General features: G+C 53.7%; 2 protein-coding genes across 3 annotated transcripts; one reads left to right on the top strand and one right to left on the bottom strand.

Annotated features, from left to right (window-relative positions):
* Positions 1-907: 907 nt before the first annotated feature.
* Positions 908-18,182, top strand: GFM1 (G elongation factor mitochondrial 1). Its single transcript, XM_054639234.2, has 18 exons — positions 908-1,064; positions 1,712-1,864; positions 2,142-2,274; positions 2,709-2,913; positions 3,545-3,661; positions 4,487-4,637; positions 4,914-5,068; positions 5,854-5,938; positions 7,021-7,158; positions 7,661-7,762; positions 7,852-7,908; positions 8,230-8,367; positions 9,052-9,134; positions 14,887-15,049; positions 15,791-15,935; positions 16,820-16,980; positions 17,464-17,517; positions 17,768-18,182. Exons 1-18 carry the CDS (start codon positions 1,011-1,013, stop codon positions 17,897-17,899), a joined length of 2,226 nt encoding a protein of 741 aa, XP_054495209.2. The 5' UTR covers positions 908-1,010; the 3' UTR covers positions 17,900-18,182.
* Positions 6,151-14,223, bottom strand: LOC129124320 (latexin). 2 transcript variants are annotated; one of them, XM_077184232.1, is made up of 6 exons: positions 14,064-14,223; positions 13,021-13,083; positions 12,403-12,577; positions 11,743-11,879; positions 10,594-10,656; positions 6,151-6,379 (listed from the first exon to the last, which is right to left on the bottom strand). In XM_077184232.1, the coding sequence occupies exons 1-6, from the start codon at positions 14,190-14,192 to the stop codon at positions 6,215-6,217; spliced, it is 732 nt and encodes a 243-aa protein (XP_077040347.1). In that variant the 5' UTR covers positions 14,193-14,223; the 3' UTR covers positions 6,151-6,214. The 2 variants fall into 2 exon arrangements, with proteins under 2 accessions (XP_077040347.1, XP_054495210.2); XM_054639235.2 differs by lacking the exon at positions 6,151-6,379 and adding an exon at positions 9,688-9,981.
* Positions 18,183-18,676: the final 494 nt, after the last annotated feature.

Here is an 18,676-nt window from a genome sequence, read left to right as displayed (position 1 = left end):
AAAAGCTTGATGGAACCAAACAGTACGGAGAGGGCCCCTTTCTCCGTTTCAGAGCTGCTCCCGGATAGTAATTTTGCATCAAGAGTCGATTTTAACAGCGTGTTCGAAATGGGTGCCGGTGCCCATCCCAGCCTTGTGTTCCCTTTTCCCGGCACTTCAGCCCCCGGCCCGGGGAGCGCCGCTCTCCTGTTGTTTCTAATTCCCCTAATTCCCAAACTCCTGGACTGCGACCCCGATGCGGGCCCTGTCCCGCTCCATGGTTTGGTTGAAATCCGCCCCTTTCAGGCCGCACTCGGAGAATTCCGCACTCCGGGAACCCCCACGGCTGGCCCAGGATCGCTCCCGGGGAGGGACCAGCCCGAGGGCGCTCCGGGATGGGCTCGGTGCGAGCCTCCCCTCTCCATCCGCCCTCAGAGCCGCTCCTTGCGGGGCCCGTGAGGGGCCGGGGGGACAGCGAGAGCCTCCCCTCTCCATCCGCCCTCAGAACCGCACCTCGAGGGGCCCGTGAGGGGCCGGGGGGACAGCGAGAGCCTCTCCTCTCCATCCGCCCTCGGGGCTCCTGCTGCTACCGGAGGAGCCCGTGAGGGGCCGGGCGGTGCGAGCCTCCCCTCTCCATTTCCCCTTCAGGGCTCCCGCCGCTCCCTGAGGGGCCGGGGGGGCAGTGAGAGCCTCCCCTCTCCATCCGCCCCTGGGGCTCCCGCCCGGCGCCGCTCCGTGAGGGGCCGGGGGAACACTGAGAGCCTCCCCTCTCCATGCCGGCCCTGGGGCTCCCGCCGCAGCCGGAGGAGCCCGTGAGGGGCCGGGCAGTGAGAGCCTCCCCTCTCCATGCCGCCCCTGGGGCTCACGCCCGGGGACGCTCTCTGAGGAGCCCGTGAGGGGCCGGGCGGGACCGCGGCGCCTGCGCGGAGCCCCGGAAGAGGCGGGAGCGACCCGGGGCTGAAGCCGGGATTGGAGCCGGGGCCGGAGCCGGGATTGGAGCCGGGAGCGGGGCCGCAGCCGCAGCCGGGGCCATGCTCAGGGTGTTACGGGCCGGGCTGGCCCCCGGCCGCCCGCGGCACATCCAGGTACCGGCGGCGGGACCGCCCCGCTCCCGCATGAGGGGACGGCGCCCCAGGGAGGGGAGGGAGCCGCGAGCAGAAGGGATGGAGGGCGGAGGGACAGCCCGGACGGGCCGCAGCAGCTGCAGGGAACGAGCAGCCCCCGGTCACATGGATGGGGACAGGGGAACCGGGAATGGACAGCGGGGCGGGCGGGGAGGGACCGCGCGGGTTGTGGTGACAGCTCCGAGGTGACCCTGGAAAGGCCACTCGGGTCGAGGTGACCGGTTCGCCATAGATTGACAGGAAGCCGTGGGGAAGGGTTTGGCAGTTCAGCCATGGGCATAGTGAATCCCAGGGTAAATTACCTTGGAACAACCCTCCAAGACCATCGAGTCCCAGCTGTGCCCGATGCCCACCTTGTCCCCAGCTCAGAGCTCTGAGTGCCACCTCCAGGAATTCCTTGGACACCTCCAGGGATGGGCACTCCAGACCTCCCTGGGCAGCCCCTGCCAAAGCCTGACCACCCTTTCCATGGGGAAATTCCAGCTGGTGTCCAACCTGAGCATCCCCTGGCCCAGCTTGAGGCCATTTCCCCTCATTCCATTCCTGGTGTTCTGTGAGCTGTGTTGGATCCACTCCTGGCTGAGCAGTACCCTTGTCTTGCCTTGCAGCTCCTGCTGACCTCGTGCAGACACAGCTCCTCGGGGGTCCTTCCCAACGAGAGGATCAGGAACATCGGGATCTCGGCTCACATTGACTCCGGCAAGACCACGCTGACGGAGCGGATCCTGTTCTACACAGGCAGGATCGCGCAGATGCACGAGGTTGGGCCGAGCTCCCACCGGGATCTTCCTGCCACTGACCTCCACACTGTGTTTTTCTGCATGAGGGAGGACGCTCAGTCCGTGCAGCATCACTCCTGCACGTGGATGCACAATATCATGGAATGGTTTGGGTGGGAAGAGAGCTCACCCATGGGCAGGGACACCTTCCACAGATCAGCTTGCTCCAAACCCTGTCCAGCCTGACCTCAGACACTTCCAGGGATGGGATATGAATTCTTAGCAAACTCCTTGAACTAATTTTTTTATTTCTCCTAAGGTGAAAGGTAAGGATGGAGTTGGAGCTGTCATGGACTCCATGGAGCTGGAGCGACAGCGGGGCATCACCATCCAGTCTGCAGCCACTTACACCATGTGGAAGGACACCAACATCAACATCATCGACACGCCAGGTAAGGGCAGCTGGCAGCATCTGGGGATTGCTGTTCCTATGGGTACAGGGCACGTGGTGCATCTTTGTGTCCCTGGTTGTGACAGAACATGGAGTGCTGGGTTCAAACTGACAGAGGGATAGATGGGGTATAGGGAAGGAATTGTTCCCTGGCAGGGTGGGCAGGCCCTGGCACAGGGTGCCCAGAGCAGCTGTGGCTGCCCCTGGGTCCCTGGCAGTGCCCAAGGCCAGGCTGGATGGGGCTTGGAGGAGCCTGGGATAGTGGAAGGTGTCCCTGCACATGGCAGGGCTGGAATAGGGTTTAAGGTCCCTTCCCACCCAAACCATTCCATGACTCTGTGCTCCATCACTTCAGCTGATATCACCCAGTGTGATTCCCTTGGCTGTTGCTCCTTTCCAATGCATTTATCATTTTTATTTGTGTTTGCTATCCAGGCCATGTGGACTTCACCATTGAAGTGGAGAGGTCTCTGAGGGTGCTGGATGGAGCCATCCTGGTTCTTTGTGCTGTGGGAGGTGTGCAGTGCCAGACCATCACTGTCAACAGGCAGATGAAGCGTTACAACGTCCCCTTCCTCACCTTCATCAACAAACTGGACAGGATGGGCTCCAACCCAGCCAGAGCAGTGCAGCAGCTCAGGTTTTGGCACTTACAATGATTCCTGAAATTCCAGGAGGATTCTCTTGGGCGCTGCAGTTTGGAGAATTCCTGACACGAGGTTAAATCCTGATCTGGACAAATCTCCATTGTCCCAAAACCCCCCAGTATTGGTGTCAGCCAGGACCTGCAGTGACCAAGGGCTGGGGTTTGATGTTTGTTTTGTTGGTGGAACTGTATCAGGACCTACTTTGAGAGCAGCCTCTCAGTTTTCCCTGGATCCTGCTGAAATTCCAGCAGGGTGGTGACACATGGTGCTTTGGATTCCTGGAAACCCTGCTTACTCCCAACCTGCCTAATTTGATCCATGAGTTAATCTCATTAATATTCATTAAGGGAGAGGCAACTCCCTTAATCAAGCAATCAATCTCAAACTCATTTCCCCTGCTGCCTTTCCCATGGGAATTGCTCCCTGGGCCTGCTGGGATCAAAAGGGGGGACACAAAGCCCTAAACCACAACTGGGTGGTTTTTATCCATATTGGTAGATTTTGGCACTGTCCAAAGGACAAAACATGGATTTTGTGGGAGGGGGACGTTGCTCAAAGACCATCTGGAGCACACACATAGAAATGACTTTTTGTATTCAATAATTCCTATTTTCTCTTTTTCAGATCCAAGTTGAAACACAATGCAGCTTTTGTTCAGATTCCAATTGGGCTGGAAGGAAACTTTAAAGGAATCATAGATCTCATTGAAGAAAAAGCAATCTATTTTGATGGGGCACTTGGGTAAGTCCTGGAAATTGCTTCTTTTCTAGCTGGAGCTGCTCTTTGCAGGGGGAATTCCTGCAGTTTCTCTTCAGAGATGAAACCCATCTCTCTGGAAGTTTGGGAAGGGCTTGAGCTGAGGGTCCCCCTGCAGCTCTCCCAGTGCCTGCAGGGAGCTCTGGCTGGGGGTGGCTGTGAAGGGCTGGTGGCCACACTTCCCACCTGGAGAAGCAGGAGGCTGCTCCATGAGGGGATCCTGCAGCGTGTGTGGCTCCCTGGGATGAAGATCAGCTGTGGCTGAGCTGCTGGCAGTGGAAGGACTCTCCCACACCAGAGATACCAGCTGATGCTCACAGGGGATTTTTTCCCAGGGTGGATCGTTCTCAGTCAGGGTGGTCACGCCAGGGGTGGGCAGGCTGATTGATCCCTGTGCCATTCCTGGGGGTCCCTTTGGAGCCCCTGGGGGTCCCTGTGGCATTCCTGAGGGTCCCTGTGCTCCCTGTGGAGCTCCTGGGGTTCCTGGGGGTCCTTGTGGCATTCCTGGGGTTCCTGGGGGTCCCTGTGGCATTCCTGGGTGTCCCTGTGGCATTCCTGGGGGTCCCTGTGGAACTCCTGGGGGTCCCTGTGCTCCCTGTGGAGCTCCTGGGGGTCCCTGTGGAGCTCCTGGGGGTCCCTGTGCTCCCTGTGTGGAACTCCTGGGGGTCCCTGTGCTCCCTATGGAACTCCTGGGGTCCCTGTGCTTCCTGTGGCATTCCTGGGGGTCCCTATGGAACTCCTGGGGTTCCTGGGTGTCCCTGTGGCATTCCTGGGCTCCCTGTGGAGCTCCTGGGGTCCCTGTGTGTGCAGGCAGACCCTGAGGGTGGAGGAGATCCCGGCGGAGCTGCAGGCGGAGGCTGCGGAGCGGCGCCGGGAGCTCATCGAGTGCGTGGCAAATGCTGACGAGCTCCTGGGGGAGCTGTTCCTGGAGGAGAAGATTCCCACAGCTGCACAGTTAAAGGTACCTTCCCTGTGCTGCCTGTTCCCTCACCTGTGTCCCTGTCCCCTCATTCCTCAATAAATCTATCAGGAATTCTGTTTGCTGGAGTTGTGTCAGCTGGGCTGAACTGGCAGGGCCCGTTCCCAATCTGTTGAAGAATTCTGGAGAGCAGAATTGGGGGGTTGGGGGGTGTCCAGGGGGGTGTGGGAGCAGCTCTTTGCTCCAGGGGAGGAGAAGCCCAGGGAAGCCAGGGGATTGGGCTATGCTGCAGGAGGAGTTCACTGGGATATTTTTCAGCTGGCAATCCGAAGGGCAACGCTACAGAAATCCTTCACCCCTGTCCTCGTGGGAAGTGCTCTGAAGAACAAAGGGGTGCAGCCACTGCTGGATGCTGTCCTGGAATACCTTCCCAACCCTTCTGAGGTGGAGAACTACGCCCTCCTCAACCAGGGGTGAGCAGCAGCAGGAGTGTCCAGGGGCAGGGCTGTGGAGTGTCCCTGCTCATGGCACTGGATGGCCTTCAAGGACCCTTCCACCCAAACCAGTCTGGCATTCCATGGAATAGTTTCAAAGCAGGAAACATTCCTAACAGCATCCACAATCCTTTAGCATTGGTATCAAACACTGCCACCAGCATTTGGCACAAAGTCCCAAAGCTCCTCTCTCATTCAAGGGTTACTCTCTGTGCTGGGATTTTGCCACATTCAGTGTTGCATTTGGACAATGGAAGATAATTCTTTAGAATTAATAATAATTCAGATAATTCTTTAGAATTGATGGCAGCCCTTAAAGCATGGCCTACCTAGAGGAGGGAGCACGTGCCAAGTGTGTAAATTGTGTTTTATTCTTATGGACATGAATCCCAGCATCCCTGAGGCTGGAAAAGAGCTCCAGGATCATTGAGTCCAAGCTGTGCCCAGTCTTCCCTTTGTCACCCAACCCAGAGCACTGAATGTCACCTCCAGGAATTCCTGGGACAGCTCCAGGGACAGGGACTCCAAACCTCCCTGGGCAGCCCCTGCCAAGGCCTCCCCACCCTTTCCATGGGGAAATTCCTGCTGATTCCAATCTGAGCCTCCCATGCCCCAGCCTGAGGCCGTTCCCTCTCCTCCTGTCCCTGTCCCTGGGAGCAGAGCCCACCCAGACATGTGAACCCCAACAGCAGAGCCTGTAAATGTTTAGAGGAGGCTCTGGTGTTCGTTCCTAACCTCTCCTCCCTCTCATCCCTGTTTCTCAGGGATTCTCAGGACCAAACCAAGTTCCTGTTGAACTCTGCTCGTGACGATTCCCAGCCTTTCATCGGCCTTGCCTTCAAGCTGGAGGTGAGTCTCACACTGCTCCTTCCCACATGGAGGGAATCCAGCTGGTGCTACCAAAACTCACCTACAGCAGGCTTTTAAATCACTTTAGAATGAAAAGCAGTTTATATTTGACTTCAATTGAAATTTAACTTCTTTTTAAAGAAAAGGCTTCAACCATAAAATCCATAAACTCTGCCAGTTTGGAACTTCAGGGTGGGTTCTGGACCTCAAGTATTTCCTGGTTTTCTTAGTTAAAACTTGAACATCCTGGGGGTTGTTGGCTTAACTGAAATATTTTCAGGGAAAAATCCTGGCCTTGGAAACAATGGGACATGAGAGAGTCAGAGTGAAAAAAGTGCAGAAGTTAAGGCAAATAAGTTGTTTACTACTTAGAGAGCAGCACTTCAGGATTTCTATGGAATATGGAAAATGGCTGGCCACGTTCCATGGTAGCATGTATCTCTTGGGAAGGTTTGGGAATGAAAAATTGCTTCAGAAAATTGCCAAATTCCATTGCAGAGAATCTTTCATTTCCATTGGTAGTGTGGAAACTCACACCACATTTAGTCAGTGCAGCTGGTGCTTGGGATTGGTGCTGCTGGTGCCTCATGAAGGCTGGTCTAGAGCAGAGACTGGATGGGATTAAAGAATAAAGCAGGGATTCATTCCAAGGATCTCCTCCATGGATCCACCTTGGGCAGCACCAGAGCCCAGCCAGGGCTGCCCCCAAGATGAACCAAAATGGCCCCAAAATGCACCAGCGCTCCCGGGCTCTCTGCCTTGGATCAGTTCTGCTCCATTTGCACCTTGCAGTTCATTGTCCCATCCCAGCTTTAGCCCCTGCAGCCCCACCCTGCTTGTTTTTCTCTCTCCAGCCCACGGGGTTTGTGCTCTTGGGCTGAGATTTGGATCATTTGTCCTTGGTGCCCAGCTGGAGCAGGAATTGTTTTGTCTCCCTGCTCTGTGCACAGAGCTCACCATCCCCTCATGTGAAGCTCAGACCCGCACACTAAAGCAGCCCAGAATGTGAAACACAGAAAAGCTCAAACCTGAGGCATCAGTGGTTCCCAGAATGATCAGATTTTGGTGGGCTGTGCTTGCAGGCTGGCAAGTTTGGGCAGTTAACCTACGTCAGGGTGTACCAGGGGATGCTGAAGAAGTCAGATTACATCTACAACACCCGCACAGGGAAGAGGGTCAGGGTGCAGAGACTGGTCCGGATGCACTCGGACAACATGGAGGTGAGTGGGCCCCAGGGATGGGCTGCCAGCCCCTGGGCAGTCCTGGGTGGGTCAGCACTGCCTCAGCCCTGGATCACCCTGGATGATGACCCTGAAGCACAGGATGGTCTTTGCTTCTTAACAGCTTTGCTTTTGTTTGATCCTGAATTAATCCAAGCTGAGCCCTCCCTTTTGTCCTTTGAATAAAGAGGGAGATTTGCAGGGTTTTTAACCAAGCTGGAAGTTTTTAAGGAGCTCAGTATCAAACCTTAAAACACAACAGTTTATGGATCTTCTATAATCCAGTGGAGTTTGGGTGTGAGGGAAAGACAGAATCAATCCTGGAATGGTTTGGGATGGAAGGGACGCAAGGATCATCCAGCCCCAAGGGAAGGGACACCTTCCACAATCCCAGGGTGATCCCAGCCCTGTCCAGCCTGGCCTTGGACACCTGCAGGGTCCAGGGGCAGCCACAGCTTCTCTTATCCCAGTGTTGTCTGCAGAGGAGTTTTCCTTCCCTCAGGATGTGAATGAAGTTTATGCTGGGGACATCTGTGCCCTGTTTGGGATCGACTGCGCCAGCGGGGACACGTTCACAGACAAAACCAGCACTGACATCTCCATGGTGAGCCCCCCTTGCCCTGGCTGCCTCAGGCACTGCCAGTCACCAGGATTTTGCTGGAATTTGTAATCCCCTTTTCCTTGGCCACCCAGGAATCCATCCACATCCCTGATCCTGTCATTTCCGTGGCTATGAAGCCTTCCAACAAGGTAGGAGCCTTTGCACCAACCTCTCCTCCCTGAGTTCCCTCCCTTTGCTGCTTTGTGATTTCATGGAACAGTCTAAGCACTGTTGGAAAGTGTTTTATCCCAAATATCCAAGACTTTATCCATTGGATAACCCAGAGTTGGATGCTGTCACTCAGCCAGAAACATGAGCTTGAAATACATAATTAACACTTTAATCAAGAGTTAGAAATCTTCCATAAAATAACCCAAAGAGCAGAAATGCTCAGCAGTGGATGGGAGAACTTGAGGCTTTTTTCTTGGAGTGACTCATGGATGTTGAGCAAATCTTGGCTTGTGTTTCAGAATGACCTGGACAAGTTTTCCAAAGGCCTGGGCCGCTTCACCAGGGAAGATCCCACCTTCAGGATCCACTTTGATGAGGAGAGCAAGGAGACCATTGTCTCTGGGATGGGGGAGCTGCACCTGGAAATCTACGCCCAGGTAATTTGGGAACACATCCCATGGACTCTGCTTCTGCCTGCTTTTCCCATCTCCTTTTCCTCCTCCCTGTTCCTTCCAGCTGCTTAGGGAAAAGTTCAACTTTTAAGTCAACATTTGAAGGTTCTTTCTCTCCAGTGGTTCCATTCTGAAGGCTTCTAAAAGGAAATTTTGCCTGGAATATTTTTAGGATTTGGTACAATCCATAAAAAATGTATTAAACACTACACTTTGCTCTAGTAGCCTTTGCTTATATTAATTAATAATACCTAATTATAATTAATTTCTACAGAAAAATCCTCTGTTTCTGTGGTTTTAAGTGTATCATTTTGTAATAAAAGCTGGTGCAGGGAGAAAGGAGTAGTTAGAGGGATTTGTTTCATTCCAGCTGATGCTATATTTTAATCTTAACACAAAAAGATGTATCTTAAATATTGACAAAATGAAGAAAAGGTGATTTTTGCCTTGAAAAACTTGAATTTTAATCATATAATTAATTGTGTTTCCTTTCCCTGCATCTGAAGATGCATGTCTTAAAGAAGTTGATGGGGAATAATTTGTTAATTAAAAAGAAAAAAAGCCCCAAAAATCAATCCAACCCCCAACCAAAAAAGTGATTAATCCTGATGAAGTTACTAAATAATTCCCCATGGAATAACCCTCATCACTGTGGGTTTCCTCCTGCAGAGAATGGAGAGGGAATATGGTTGTCCTTGCACCATGGGGAAGCCCAAAGTGTCCTTCAGGGAGAACATCTCTGCCCCTGTGCCGTGAGTATTCCTGCTGGGAATTGTTGTATCCATCCCCTGGAAGGGAGGGGAAGTCCCTTGGGAATTCTGGGATCAAAAACATCTGGGATCAAAAACTTTAGGCACGGGGGAAAGTTGGATTTAATGTCTTGTACCGTGGTTGGTCTCCACTCCCATCACCTGCAACTTCCAGGTGTGGGAGCTCTCGGGTGTTCCCAGGGGTGTCCCAGGGGTTCCCAGGATGTTCCCAGGGGTGCTGAGGTGTTCCAGGGGTTCCCAGGTGTCCCAGGGTTGCTCAGGAGCTCCCAGGGGTTCCCAGTTCTTCCCAGGGGTGCTCAGGAGTTCCCAGGTATTCCCAGTTGTTCCCAGGGGTGCTCAGGAGTTGCCAGACGTGCTCAGGTGTTCCCAAGGGTGCTCCCAGTTGCTCCCAGTTGTTCTCAGGAGCTCCCAGGTGTTCCCAGTTGCTCTCAGTTGTTCCCAGGGGTGCTCAGGAGTTGCCAGAGGTGCTCAGGTGTTCCCAGGGGTGTTCCCAGTTGCTCTCAGGAGTTCCCAGGGGTGTTCCCAGGGGTGTTCCCAGGGGTGTTCCCAGTTGCTCTCAGGAGCTCCCAGTTGCTCTCAGGAGCTCCCAGTTGCTCCCAGTTGTTCTCAGGAGCTCCCAGGTGTTCCCAGTTGCTCTCAGTTGTTCCCAGGGGTGCTCAGGAGTTGCCAGAGGTGCTCAGTTGCTCCCAGTTGCTCCCAGTTGCTCCCAGTTGCTCCCAGTTGCCCCCAGTTGCTCCTAGGAGCTCCCCGCTCCCCCGGCGCAGCTCTGGGTCACTCGGGCCCCGCGCTGGGGGTGCCACAGCAGGGTCACCTCCCAGGGCAGCACCTCCTGTGGGGCACACACAGCACTGTCAGCAGCCCCTGCTGCCCCTCCCAGCCTGCCAGGAGCTCCCTCATGGAGAACTTGGGAATTAAACCCAAAGGAATGGGAGTGCAGGGCGTCAGGAGCAGTGGAGCTGCAGCTGGGAGGGAGGTCCCTGGATTATTACAGTCAAGAGCTTCTCTTCCAGTTTTCTGTGGTTTTCCTATGAAAACACCTGCTCTGATGGCAGAGTTTTGCTGGAGAGATGTAAATGCTGTTCTGGGAGCCAGTTTGTGCTGGGGGTTACTGGGATTGCTGAGGTCTCTGTCCTGGGCCATGGAGGATCCACAGCCCAGCTGGAATTCAGCATCCAGGATGCTCCAGCTGCCCCTTCCCTTTATTCCTGCCCACTCTGGCACTGGGGTCTCCCAAGGGAGAGCTGTGAGGGACCAGATTTGAACCTCAGCCATTCCCACCAAAGGCCCAAAAGAGCTGGGAGTTGCTGCTGTTGTTCCTGGAATGCTGAGGCAGGCAGGGCTGGGGACCCTGAGCTCACCCTGCAGCATCAGATCTGTGTCTGACACACAGCTGCAGTACCAAAACACCCAAAAAAGGCTTTTTAGGAATAAAATGATTTACCTGGGACACCATTTCGTGGAGTAGAAGCACAAAGTCAAACTGAAGGTCTTCATCATTTCTTTTCTGGAAAGACAGGATGAAAAGGGCTGAATTTGGGGGTTCTCCCACCTCACAAAAAGTGGTTCAGTTCTCTGTGATTATCACAAAAATTCCCTCATGGATTTCAGATAAAACTGGCAGCTCCTGATCACAAATGAAGCAGGTGGGGCTCAAGCACTGTAACAAAATTCAAAGCTCCTGGTTTGAATTTCTGTGCACTCTTAAAACTGCACTGGAGACAAGTGAATGTAAAGCTCTAAACTGCTGATTCCTGCCTTACAGAGACCAGATCTGTCAGGAATTCTTTGGGATGGGAACACCTCATTCTAGCAGGTGCCAGTTTAACCCAAACAATCCCAAATAAAATCCTCAAGGACACTCCAGAGGCCTTTCTGTAAGTGACAGCCAGGGATTCTGAGTGACAAAATAATCCCTGGCCTTTGGAATAGATGCTTTTCCTGTGTTTTCAGGGACAAAGGGACAAAACTAGAGAGATGGCAGCTGGGTTAGTTAATAGTTATTTGTCTCCTTTATCCTTAAGTTTGTTAGAGAGAACCTTTAAACTCTTGCTGGTGCACAGCCCTGCAGCAGCTGTGAATTCTCTAAAATGCCAACAGAGGGAGCAAAACATTCACAAATCCTACTCCCACAAGGAATTCCCGTCTTTCCTTCAGACCCAGAACTTCCTGGGAATTCACTCTCTGTTCAGAGGGGTAAAACTTCTGGAGCTTTTGGTTTTCTAAACACTAAATCCTGCTGCTTTTTCCTGGCTCCTGTGGAAAATTGCCTTGAATTTAAAGCTGACGATCACTTTAGGGTTATTTTTAACTCAGAATCGATTTTCTCTAACAGAACACAGCAAAACTGGGAGGATCTATGGAATTCTGTTAATTTAATTTATTGTCCTTGCCACAGCTGCTTAGCTCATGAATACTTTCATGAAGTAAAATTTCATCATTTTTTTACTTGGGAAAGCCAAGGCCAGGCTGGATGTGTTGGAGCACCCTGGGCTGTGGAAGGTGTCCCTGCCCATGCAGAGGGGGAATGGGGTGAGCTTTAATGTCCCTCCAGCCCAGAGCAGCCTGGGCTTCTGTTCCTGTGGGAACTCACCACTTGCTTCACGTGTTTCACTTGGGCAAGGTGGAACTTGGTGTTTTCAGTGGAGTTCTGCCAGATGACGTAGCCAGAGGCCACCCAGGCCAGCAGGTGGATGGGCTCCAGCTCTGGGGGAACGTTCCCGTGGCTGTCTGCAACCAAAGCAAACACAGGGTGTTAAAGAGAGCCCTTAACAGAGCATTGTCACCTCACACAGGGCCTGCTGCTCCAACCCTGCCACACAGCCTTCCACGGCTTTGCTGCTCCATCACCACGGGGTTCTGCTCCCACTTCACACAACCCTGCAGTGCTTTGGGTTGGAAGGGCCCCAAAATCCCATCCAGTGCCACCCCTGCCATTGCAGGGACACTTGCACTGCCCCAGGTGCTCCCAGCTCCATCCAGCCTGCCTGGGACACCTGCAGGGTGTTCTCCTCCACCCCAGGTCTCAAAGGCAGGGCTTGGTCTGAGGTGAGGGCAGCCCCTCGTTGTGCACTGGGGTGTTGGGTGTGCTGTGCCAGGACACCCTCAGAGGGAGCAGGGACAGGTGGCAGTGCCAGTGCCAGCTGGTTTTCCAGAACTCTCAGAATCAGGAATAAATACAGTGGCTGTGACTGCAGCCCCCCCAAAAAGAGAAAGGTGAAGGCCTGAGCCCTCTCCCAGCCCTGGCTTGTACCTGGGATGTTCTCAGCCACAAGCTCCTTTTCCAGGCTCCTGATCCAATTGTAGAACTCCTTGTCTGCTTCCTCTGTGCTCCTGAGCTCCCCTTGCACTGTGAGCTGCACATCTGGAGCAGAGGTTTTGCTGCCCAGGTGATAGAGAACCTCAGCAGTGCAGCTGACAGTCCTGTCCTGTGGCAGAGTTAATGATGTGCATTATTAGCTGATAGAGGATGTGTACAACCAGGTCATTTGCACTTCTGAAAATGTCACTTGGATGTAGTTGCTGTTTCCTCTGAGTCTGGTCCCCAGAGGTTTGTGGATATTTAAGACAAGGTTAAATTCCTGGCATTTCTGTGAATGTTTGAGGGTGGGATTTGCTTTCTGCAGTGATGGTTGGGGTGCAGAATGTCCCTTGTGCTGTTCAGTTGGAGCTGGGTGACCCTGAAATGTCCTTGTCCTCCCTGCACCATGGCCTGGTGGTGCAGTGGAAGGTACTATGTGGTCAGTGGGTTCCTTTTGGTTAAAATTCAGCCTTTTTGGGGCCTGATTTGCAGTTCAGAAAAATCAGGAGCATGGTTCAAAGTCTTAAGTGCTGTGTGCACAGAGTGTGTAATTAAACCAGTGTGACTCACTTTATCCAGGACATCCTCCAGCTCCAGTTCCAGGTAGTACTTGTGCCCCACATCATCAATGTCCTAAAAAAGGGAAAATATTAATAACATTTATTTTGGCAAATACTGAATGGCTGCATCCTGGACAAAATCAGAGCATCCCTGGATGGTTTGAGTTGGAAGGGACCTTAAATCCCATCCAGCACCACCCTTTCCCTGGGCAGGGACACCTTCCACTATCCCAGGTTGCTCCAAGTCCCATCCAGCCAGGGATGGGCACTCTGTGCCAGGGCCTCTCCACCCTCATTTCTATCCTGGAACACCCTGGATTGCCAATTCTGGGCTCCTGTGTAATTCTACCTAAGAATTTGCTGCTTGGTTAAATACTCACCTAAAAGCCTTCAGTGCTTCCTTCTATTAATTCAGTTTTGCAGGTTATTATGAACTGGATCATGCCCTGTATTTTTCTGTCTTTAAGAATGGAGCAGGTGGGGTTTGCAGTGCCCTTGTTTTGGGAGGGGCTTTGCTGTGCCAGGTGTCCCTGCGGACCCAGGGCAGGGCTGAGCCGTGTCCTGGCACGCACAGGAGCACCCAGCACCCTCCTCCTCCTCCTCCTCCTCCCCGGGAGGTTCCTCCTGGCCCGGTGCCGGTGCCGTGCCCTGCGCAGGGCTCCCTGGGCGCTGCTGTCACCGCAGGTGACACACGGGGTGTGTCCCCAGCGCTGACCCCGAGCTCTGCCAGGACCCCCCGACGGAGCCAGGCGGTGCCAGCCCCGCGGTGACAGCGCCACAGCCCCGAGCAGCTGCGGCTGGGAAGGACACGGCACCTGGCAGGGCCACCTCAGGGGTGACACCGGGGCGCGCCCGGCAGCTTTGGGATGTCCCCAGAGCGGCACCTCCCGGTGCCGGTTCCCGGTGGCCGTTCCCCGTGCCCGTTCCCGGTGCCCGTTCCCGTGCCCGCTCCCGGTGGCCGTTCCCGGTGCCGGTTCCCGGTGGCCGTTCCCCGTGCCCGTTCCCGGTGCCCGTTCCCGGTGCCGGTTCCTGGTGCCGGTTCCCGTCGCTCACCTGGCGCCGGGCGCGTTGCAGCTCCCGCAGCCGCAGCCCGCTGCCGGGGCCGCCCCGCAGGTACCGCAGGTATTCCACGGCCACGGCCGCGGCGCGGGCGGCCGGGAAGTGGCCGGGAGGCAGCTCCATGGCCCGGGCGCCGCTTCCTCCTCCCGCAGGAAGCGCCGGGCGGGGCCGCAGCGGGCGGGGCGGGCTCCGCGGGCCGGGCCGGGCGCGGCGGGGGCAGAGCATCCCCGCACGGCACGGGATAACGTGTCCTGCACAGAGCATCCCCGCACGGCACGGGATAACGTGTCCTGCACAGAGCATCCCCGCACGGCACGGGATAACGTGTCCTGCACGGAGCATCCCCGCAAGGCACGGGATAACGTGTCCTGCACGGAGCATCCCCGCACGGCACGGGATAACGTGTCCTGCACGGAGCATCCCCGCAAGGCACGGGATAACGTGTCCTGCACAGAGCATCCCCGCACGGCACGGGATAACGTGTCCTGCACAGAGCATCCCTGCACGGCACGGGATAACGTGACACACAGCGTTAGATTGGGATATCGGGAATGAGTCCTTCCCGGGAGGGTGGGGAGGCCGTGGCACAGGTTTTCCAGGGAATTTGTGGCTGCTTCTTGAAAGTGTCCAGGTTGGACGGGACTTGGAGCAGCCTTGGATAGCAGAAAGCGTCCCCGCCTGTGGAATTTTGAATATGAATTCCTTTCCAGCCCAAAGCTGTCTGTGACTGTCTGAAATGCAGAATGGGAATGTTTTCCACAGAAAGCTGTGGATTGTGTCAGGAGTGATGTGGTGTTTGGGGCGTTGTTGGATTTAGGTTTGAGTTCACCCACAAGAAGCAGTCGGGAGGAGCCGGCCAGTACGGCAAAGTGATCGGAGTGCTGGAGCCCCTGGAGCCAGAGGACTTCACCAAACTGGAGTTTGAGGACAGAACCATTGGCACAAATATTCCCAAGCAGTTTGTGCCCGCTGTGGAAAAGGTACAGACCTCTCTCTGTGACACAGAAAATCCTGATTGCTGTTGTATTCCTGCACTACCACCCACATTTGCTGTGCCTGCCTTGCCCCAGGAAAGGAGGCTTTTCCTGTTGCTCCAGGATCACAGCTGTGTGGTTTTACTCCACGTCTTGCATTCCTGGGGTTTTCAGCTAATTCAGGAGCTGCTGTTGTCTTTGGTGGTGTGTGCTGCCTCTGTTTCCCTTGTCAGAGCCTCCTGCTCAAGCTGCTTTTTCCTGGCCTCTTCTGCTTCTGGTTGTGGCCCCACAATTCTCCTCCCAACCCCAAAATATGTAACTTCTTCTGTGACTCCTCTGAGGCCAGTTATACAGGAAACTGTAATTAAGCTCCATTTCCTGCCTCAGTTCCCAAATTCTCTTTCTTTATCTCCTCTGTGACTGCCTCACTGTATAATTTATTATACTCAGCTTTAATTAACCTACCAACATCTTGGAATTCCTGTGATAACCTACAATTATTCCTTCATTTTTCCATGCTGCAACACTTTAAGATTTTTGCCAAATCCTGAAGAAACCATAGCCTTAAAGGAATCTTGTTCTCCAGGCAAGAGTTCTTTCCACACTGAGCATTCTTTTGGGGTTTGGCCGTGGAATCTGTTAAAAAGGCAAACCCCGAGGCCGTTTTTCCTGGTTGTGTGATTTTTGTTTGTACAATCAAGCTGAGGTGGCAGAGGCTGGCAGTGCAGAAGTGTTGTTCATTGCCAGGGCTTCAGAGATGCCTGTGAGAAGGGTCTGCTCTCGGGACACCGCATCTCTGGGGTGCGCTTCGTGCTGGAGGACGGCGCCCACCACATGGTGGACTCCAACGAGATCTCCTTCATCAGGGCAGGAGAGGGAGCCCTCAAACAAGGTACAGCCTCCTCCTTGGGTGGGTTCTGCTGGCTGGTATCCATCCATCCACCTACCTACCCACCCACCTATTCCACCCATCCATCCACCCACCCATCCACCCCACCTATTCCATCCATCCATCCATCCACCTACCTACCCACCCATCTATTCCATCCACCCAACCCACCTATTCCACCCATCCATCCATCCATCCATCCATCCATCCACCCACCCACCCATCCACCCATCCATCCACCCATCCATCCACCCATCCATCCACCCATCCATCCACCCATCCATCCACCCATCCATCCATCCATCCATCCATCCATCCATCCATCCATCCATCCATCCCCCCAAAGCTTTCCCAGTTTTATGGAGCAGAACATGCTCAAGAGTTTATACAATTCCTGAGGGAGGCACAGTAATTCCTGTGGCTGTACAAAGGGAATCCTGTTTTTCTAGAATTCAGAACAGCAACACCACTAGGTTCATCCTAATGGGGTAGGAAAAGAACATTTGGTCAAACTGGGCCTTTTTCAGGAAACATTCCTTCACTGAAGGAGAGCTTGGACACTGGAAGGGGCTGCCTTGGGAGTGCTGGGGTGACAATCCCTGGAGACAATCCCTCAGACAATGTGTGGATGTGGCATTTCCCAGTAGGGTTTAGTGAGCACAGTGCTATCCGCCACAGTTGGTCTTGATGATCCTGGGGGTCTTTTCCAGCCTTGACGATTCTGTGATTGCTGCTCCAGGAATGAAAGGCCAGGAGCTGGAATTCCCCCTGTTCTCAGGGTTTTTCCCTGACATTACCCATAAACCACGTGCTGCTGTGCATGGGAGCAGCTTGCCTTGGAGCAGGCTCCCCTTTGATGCTGGATTCCTGTTTCCATCCTTCCCCAGCCATGGAGAACGCTGCCGTGCGCATCCTGGAGCCCATCATGGCCGTGGAGGTGGTGGCTCCCGTGGAATTCCAGGGGGCAGTGATAGCTGGGATCAACCGGCGCCACGGCGTCATCACGGGCCAGGACGGCTCCGAGGGCTACTTCACCCTCTATGCTGAGGTCTGTGCTCACTGCTCCTCACCTCCCCTTCCCTGTGTTTGAGTCCATTGTTTTCCTCAGTTTATATGGATACAGTTGTAGGTTGACTCGATTTCAATGTTCCTTCTTTTATCTCCCTCCTCAAAATGATTGGAGAGGATCACTGGGTGTTTTCCTGCTGGGTGAGCCGCACCCTGTGGCCCTTCTGCTTCCCAAATTATCCTTGGAGGAATGTCTGGAGATACCTCAAACCTTGCTGGTTGACTCATCACTGAATTTAGGATATTCCAGTTCCTGGTGCACTCAAACTCTCAGATTTTTCTGCTGAAAACACACTGGAAATATAAATTAATTAAAATAACAGATACTTTACAACAGCAGACCATTAAATCAGAGCTGTTTACACACAGCACTGACTCTTTTTGTCATAATTGGGATTAATTAGCTGATAGCCAAAAAGTGATGGGAAAAACCTCATTTTGAGCAAATATGTTTGGATTTTAGGTGCCACTGAACGATATGTTTGGATATGCCACGGAGCTGAGGTCTTGCACAGAGGTGAGTCCTCCTGGTCCTTTTTGCTCAAACATGTTTGATTCTGTGAATTTGGGCTCATTGGATCGTCCTGTCCCTGGCAGCTGCAGCAGGGAATGAGATCAGATCAGAGCTGTGGAATTCCTGGCCAAACAATTCTCCTGTAGCTGAGGAGTTTGGGTGGGATTGTGGAGGATCCTGGGGATCCCTTCAGACAGGAGCTGTGTGCCCAGCAGGGTTGCACATGGCCCATCCTCTCTTCCCAACTCTGCAGGGAAAAGGGGAATACACCATGGAATACTCCAAATACCACCCCTGTTCAGCCAGCACCCAGGAGGAAATCATCAACAAATACCTGGAAGCAACGGGGAGACTTCCTGCCAAAAAGGGCAAAGCCAAGAGCTGATGGGATTCCTCTGGAGTCCTCTGAACAGCCTGTCCCAGCCTTCTCCAACAGCTCGCTTTCCCAAGCCATGGAGCAGCCCAGGCTGGCTGGGTAAGGTGGGCTCCAGTGGGATTTGGACTTGGAATTTCATCATGGAACCTTTCCTCTGGGGTGGTGTCAGCAGCACCAGGGGAACACCACGGGATTGCTCTGTGTAAATGCTCTTGTAACAAATAGATGTTAAAACACGGCTGATGATTTGTCTTAATCAAGATCTATTAAAATAATTTTATTTTTTACTTGATACATCTTTATTTGGGAATGTTAAACTGAGGTAAGAGCTGCTGGACAGGTACAGGGTGTGGGACATCACTTAGAACATGGTGCTCCAGCTTCCCTCCAGGGAGCAGATGGAATTTTCCCCTCCCAATCCTTTGGAAATGGCACAAGATCCTCCAAAGTCTCAAGCCACTGGGCAAAGCCATCAGTCAGTGCTTGTCACCAAATCCACTTTCACTGGTGCCCAAGGATGGAGCTGAGTTGCCAAGGATGTTGGGAGGAGCTGCCTCTTCCCAGAGCTGGGAACAAGATGGAATTACTGCGTGGCTTGGAGCTGTGGATTTAATGGGCTTGGTGATGTGGATTTAATGGGTTTGGGGTGTGGATTTGTGTATGGGCTTGGCTTTTGGCTCTTGGTTAGAAATCCAAACCAAAGATCCCTTTTCCCAGAATCTCGCAATCCAGAGGCCGAGTTGCAGCTGATGTCCAGCTCAGGAATCACTTGACTTTGCTGACTCA

The sequence above is a fragment of the Agelaius phoeniceus genome, chromosome 10, assembly GCF_051311805.1.
Source record: "Agelaius phoeniceus isolate bAgePho1 chromosome 10, bAgePho1.hap1, whole genome shotgun sequence".
Lineage (NCBI taxonomy): Eukaryota > Metazoa > Chordata > Aves > Passeriformes > Icteridae > Agelaius > Agelaius phoeniceus.
This window is presented reverse-complemented; position numbering and strand designations above follow the sequence as displayed.